We start from the raw sequence: 6,520 nt of genomic DNA, 5'->3' as shown, positions 1-6,520 counted from the left end.
ATACAGCTTGTCTAGTCCTTTGTTAATTGAATAAAAATTTTAATTTTCTTTTTCAAATTTGAAAGGAAAAAACTATAATAAGTTTAACTGTTTTCTACCGTGAGGACTTGTTTTGGAAAGTGGGAGTATTAATTAAGCTTCAAGGACCTCATGTATTTGTATGTCTGAAAACCTAATTTCATAGGACCCCCATTGCCAATACAAGCAATCTTGAAATAATGAATTAAGCAACAGAGATATATATGCATAGATTAACGCAACAAAGCAATCGCTTTCTTTCGAAGATCTATTTTGTTTTTCTTCCCTGTCAATTTCAACATTTCATAATCATATTTGCTTCGGTTGTAGGTTAGCTTCTTCATGCTTACGATCGGATCATATTCGAATTACAAGCTGTAACTGATCTGGTTAATTGTCTTAAGTACTGTACTTGTAATTGATTGCATATGTTAATTACTGAACACAACCCAGATAAATACACTTTCAATGGACTCTAAATCTTGAGCAGCAAGTGCCCCAGATGCAGGAGCAGGTTGGGAACGCGGTTTAACCCGCGTTCCCAATCCCAAAAAATTTAAAATTTTATTTTATTAAACATTAATATAATTTATACATTTTAAATTATTTTAAAGTGCTAATATTAAAAATAATTTTTAAAATATAAAAAATATCATTAACATATATTTTAATATAAAAAATTATTTAAAAAATAATCACTTTTATACTACCAAAGACACTTTCATTCTACCTTTTTCTCCCTTTTAGATTTTTTTTATATAAAAAAATAAAAATAAATGTAAATATAAACTAGCCATACATGCCGTAGAAAACAACTTTCACACACCCAAAAGATCTATAGATATAGACATCACGGTACAATTATTGACTCTATGATTAGGAATGAGTGATTCATAAGCAATGATTTTGATACTTCCATGCTACGAAACAAAACATAATACCCAGTTTCATGTGGACCTCCATATTCCTCCTGGTTTTGGAGTGTTCCACGCATTTTTTTACTTTTGATTTTAGATGCTATTTAAAAATTTCTTGAAAACAATATTAAACTAATATTTTTTATGTTTTTTTGATAATTTTAATATAGTAATATTAAAAATAAAAAATATTTTAAAACAAAAAATTAATTTAAAAAGAACCGTATACTACAATTTTAAAAAATATATCTTATTTTCTTGCACAACTCCCCTGGTTAATTAGCTAGTTGTAGTTGCCCTTTTCTTCTCTTACAAGAATTTTCATTAATTTATTACAGTGTGGGAATTAAGAAACGGGCATCAATATGCATCCCATTTGGAACAGGACCATGGCGACATTATTAACTTCGTTAATGACCTCTCAGTGATCTTTTGTGACTGATTGGCTCCGCTCGCCTACTCCGATCATAAGACTGAACAAGAATTGCACCTCTTCCTCTTTTTTCTTTTTCTTTTTCTTTTTTCATCATGCAACCCTAAGATGTGAAAATACCTCAATATCCCTCCAGATTTTATTTTTTTTCAATGTAGGTCACTGTAACCCAACTAGTACGGATTCATGAGGAGATATTTTGGAACTTCAAATTTATAAGAATGTATGTTTCCTTCCTTAATTTTTGAACTTTAAATTTTAAGATTTATATCCAGAAAAAAAATATTAGATTTTTATGAATGCAACAAATAGTACAAAGGATACGCCCTTAAATTACACGAAGAAAAAAAAAATAATCTTAGCTAATGAGTAAATTATTTGAAAACACATCCCCAAGTTGAATTAAAAAAAACATAATTTCACAAGTCATTCAAGTTTTATGGTTTGTAATTGATAAATAGAAGAATATTATGCTTTTTGAGCTCAAATTTCCCTTCACGTCCTTTTTTTAAAAAAAAAAACAAACGCATAACCAAAAATTTTAAAATAATTATACTATTATTATTTACAAATCACGGCCCTTTCAAATTAAGTTCAACAGAACACACAAAACATTTCCTGTAAACTCAAGGGACACCTGGTTATTTGCCCTGCATGCCTGCTTAAACATCTGATAAGACCTTGAACTGAAATCAAGGTTGGCATGCAGCATCAATTTCTTCGATGGAGGCCTTCTTTAATGAATAGCTTCCCTTAACTACGTGCATGTCTGAGCCGTCAACACCATGGATGTTCATGTCTTGAAGCCCAACCATCCAAGCAATTTGGTCCCCAGAATCGGGTGATCCATGAATTGATTAGCACCACTTTAACCCTCGCTCCACGGCATAGCTGCAGGGTCCCCGGTTCGCGTGAACCTGTAGTCTCATTCAACTCGCGTCATGATCAATAATACAGTCTAGCCATGATATCGTCTTTTGCTTTGGGTCGGTGAAGAGGAACTCAATCTAGGTGATTGATCCCCCCTCCACTCTGGGGCGTTCTCCGACACGCGCCAGACCTTTACAGATTTGTCTAAGCTCCCGCTATACACTATCCAATGTTGATCTCCTTTATCAGATTCTCGATCTTCTTCAACGGCCAGGCATTTCACCGGACCACCATGACCAGTTAAAACTGACAGGCAAGTATGGACCCCACCAGCCTCCCTACGCCAAACACAAATACTTTTATCGGCGGACCCACTAAACACCAAATTACCAGCAGACGCCAGGCATAGGACGGCCATTTTGTGGCCTCGAAGGACCCCACCATGTGACAAGTGCTTTTCACGTTCCCAGAAATTTACCAGCCCATCGGATGATCCGCAGTAAATTGATTCTTCATTTACTGAGAGCGCTGTTACCGCGTTTTCATGTTTTAACAGTGTTTGAACCAAGAAGTGCCCGGTTCTTCTCCCTTGAAGCTCCCTTCTCCACACTTTTACTGTTCCATCAGCGGAGCCGGTAAACACCAACGAATCAAACCCGGTGACGACTGAATTTATGGCGTCGTCGTGTGCGTTAATTGATTCGAGGCATTTATAGTCTGAAGTTCGCCAAACTTTTAGGGTTTTGTCCCAGGATCCTGAGTATAATAAACCCTGATCTTCGTTCAGGCTCAGGCATGAAACGGCGTCGAAATGCTTGATACGCAAAACGTTGCGATGTCTACGAACTTCTACGTAGTTCTTGGGGTTCACAGAGCTTTTGACGTAATCTTTAAGAGTTGGTACGGTTCCAACTCGTTTGTAAGCACTAGGATTTCGGGAAGATGCCCTCCATACTCTGATCTTGCCATCTTGATGACCAGTGAAAATCTTGTCACCGTGTATAACAATGGCCTTAACCAAGCCACTGTTGGATTTAAACCCAGCAAACTCCTTCAAATTATTCCATACACGTATGTTCTTGCTATCAGAGCCAGTGTATAGCAAATCACCAGAAGCAGCTAGAGAATAAACATGGCCTTCTTCACGTGCAAGGGATCCAACAAGGCCATTCTTAGAGAAGCTATGGTTGACTGGAGATGGTATTACCCATGGAGATTTAGTGTATGGAGATAGCTGGTTCCATGGCGAGAGGTAAGGAGAGCCCTCGCCACTCGGTGGGGTGCTGCCATTGTAATATCCAGGACTCATGTTGCCAGAGGTTGGGCTGTTTTTGTTGCTAGAATCGTCCTCTTCTTGATTAGTAAAAAAAGCAGGATCTGAATGCAAGAGAGAACCAAAAGTTGGTCGGTGTATTGAGAGTTCTGCAACCATGGTGCCACCTCTTTCGTGTCTCATGTAAAGCAGAGGATTTTATAGCAAATGCAGGAATGAGAGCGTTTTAGGTGGAAGCAATTAGCTTTGAGAGATTCTTGTAGGAAAGTTTGGGAGGCAGAAAGTTGGAACCGGTTGAGAAGGGCAAGGGTCTATATATATAGGGAAGATGGAACAGTGGTCGGTGATCTAATGGTGTAATAGGTAGACACGTAGAGAAAAACAAACGTCATTATTGCAGACCGGGAAACTGGGTGTGCGGGTAACAAGGAAAGATCCAGGAAAAAAATTGCAAATTAAATGACAACATGTTTTTATTTTCTTCGTGGTAGGCGTTTAGTATTTACACGCTACGGTATATATTTTCAGGGAAAATATATTTTATGGATATTCTATTAAGAATATGTACTCACGCGTTATCAAGAAAGTGTCATTGGATACAAGCTGCCTTCACATTGTTTGACTTGATATTTCCTTAGCGGGGAAGTTCTAGAACTTTGAATTTTGTTTTGACACCTGACAAGCAGACGTAAGCTTCTTTTTCACAAGTTTGATGCCATTATCGTATTGGATGCGAGGATATCAAGCGAGTGTATTTAGTTTGAAGGTGTAATGGTTTTTTTATTAAAAGTATAATATTTTTTAAATATAAATTATATTTTTAAAAGTTATAAAAACATGTTTTTTATTCAAAATAGCACAAGTAATTTTCCATTCAAACACCCTCTTAGTTTCAGTTAAAGCTGCATGCTTATGTCTTGGCCGGTTTGTAACTCCTCCTGTTTGAAGCTCTCGAGTCCCATATATTTACTGCCATATATACTTTGAGAGCGGTTTCAATCGGTTATTTCTCTATTGTCGATTGAGATTTAAGGTTTCTTTCTATAGCTAACGATATGTTCTTAAATAACCATTTTCAAATAAAAAAGCTATGCATCTTATTTGATAATTTAGGGGCTTTGAGGACAGTTTTTTTTTTTTTTTTTTGAGTTATACTTTTGACAATTTATTTTATGTGATGAAGGCATAAAAAATGATTAGCCGGATGCCAATATGGGATGATATTTTTTACGCAAAAAAGAAAAAAAAAGGCGAATGGATTTTAATTTTGGATAGGAATGAGATGATTTTACATGAATAACATTTTGAACACACGTTGGTATATTTGACTCTAACAAATTAAATAATAAAAGAAATTTGGAGTTTCGATTTTTTATTGCCACGATTATTTGAGAGCATTTTTGAGTAACCAAACAATATTTTGGAGTTATTTTCTCTGTTGACCATCATGATGGACGAGACATTAACGCATCATGCTTCTCATCTGTCGTGCAACCTTTACAGTAGTGGCAAACAAAAAATCATGCGATGAGTTGCGACAACAACGTTAAAGAATGCTACTCAAGCCCATTGAGTTCGCTTTACAACTTATGCTTTTGTGACCGTTTCATCATTATCACTTTCCAAATACCCTTCCAATCCATGCATTCCATCTATCACTCTAGACATTTCCCATCTCATTCTAGACAACTATACATGAAGGTCACATGTCACTTGTTGATTTCTAGGGTTTAGGCTTGTAATTTTGATGGATCATATCTAGCGGCGGTTCCAAGCCGACCAGCTATACATGAATATCTCATTATATATATATGTATTTGTTTTTGCATTAGAGTTGAGAAATAAGGGTTTGATCTAAAACAAAGAAGTTCTTTTTATTTTTTCACTATCGCTTTTATGTTGTTTAGAAAATATACAAGGTGGGCATAGAAAACAACTACCATTCGTAAGCCTCAGTGGCCCTATGCTAACCATTATGATCTTATTATGAACAAAAATATTTTGGGTTTGGTAATTGCAATGAAAGTTGATATACTTAATTCAAGCTTAACTTAATAATGTTTAAGATTAATAATAAACATAAAATATGGAAATTTTCATAAAATTTAAAATGTGTATATATTTGAATGTGATGATGTTTCTGCACATGACGATAAAGTGATTATAATTAGCTCTTATAAATATTTTTTAATAATTAAGAAGGTTATGAATCTTTTATTATGATTATCAAGATTAATGTGAAACTATTAAGAGACATTACTAATTTAATAGTTCACGTAAATATTTTTTATTTTTTAGTATTTAATATTATTCTAGCTAGCTATATTTACTCATTATAATTTCATTTTCGAATTTAAATAAATGATAAAAAACCACATACTGTAGATAATTTTTCTTTTAAAAGTTACTTCCTTTTCCTCCAATTCTCTCACGTTTTTTTTAATGAACATCTCTGGTTATCGCATGGAAGAAATAACATTATATACGGACACGTAAGTCATAAGTAGGCGAACCATACGCTATAAGCTTCTCAGAAAAAATAAAAAAGTCCTCTCATTTTAAACTCCGTGGCGCCGCGCCATGTAGCCGCTTTTTCGGCTAATTTTTCATGCGCACCAAACGTCAACCATTTCCTTGCTGCCACCTGCATCTCACAAATTGGTAAAGGACAGTGACATCTCTCGGTTGCCCCCCTCACATCTCACCAAGCTAACGGCCACGTAACCGTTTCCCTCGCAACACAATGACATCTGCGTTCTTGCCACGTAATCGAAGCGTGGTTTTCCAAACCAGTTACCAGCTAACAAGTGTCCACTGAGATTATCCTACGTCAGCATGATGGCATGACTCTTTTGGGTGTCTGGCCCTTTGATCAAGCGAAGGCTCCATGGTATCTGTGTGTTCTCTTGATTTGATTGACACTTGGCAATTTTTAGAAGATGATCAATTCCCTTGCTAATTAGTTTAGACGACACAATCAATGCTCGTGTTTTATATATATATATATAT

The 6,520-nt window shown here is 35.5% G+C and overlaps 1 protein-coding gene across 1 annotated transcript; it reads right to left on the bottom strand.

Moving 5' to 3' along the window:
* Positions 1 to 1,897: 1,897 nt before the first annotated feature.
* Positions 1,898 to 3,809, bottom strand: LOC105107383 (F-box/WD repeat-containing protein 11-like). The gene has a single exon (XM_011001286.1). The coding sequence runs from the start codon at positions 3,692 to 3,694 to the stop codon at positions 2,327 to 2,329; it is 1,368 nt and encodes a 455-aa protein (XP_010999588.1). The 5' UTR covers positions 3,695 to 3,809; the 3' UTR covers positions 1,898 to 2,326.
* Positions 3,810 to 6,520: the final 2,711 nt, after the last annotated feature.

Source organism: Populus euphratica, unplaced genomic scaffold (assembly GCF_000495115.2).
Source record: "Populus euphratica unplaced genomic scaffold, PopEup_1.0 scaffold3.1, whole genome shotgun sequence".
NCBI lineage: Eukaryota > Viridiplantae > Streptophyta > Magnoliopsida > Malpighiales > Salicaceae > Populus > Populus euphratica.
The sequence above is the reverse complement of the archived record's forward strand: the minus strand, read 5'-3'. Positions and strand labels throughout refer to the sequence as shown.

Coding starts and splice junctions, on each gene's coding strand:
- LOC105107383 (XM_011001286.1), bottom strand. CDS start 3,694: ATGAGACACGAAAGAGGTGGCACCATGGTTGCAGAACTCTCAATACAC.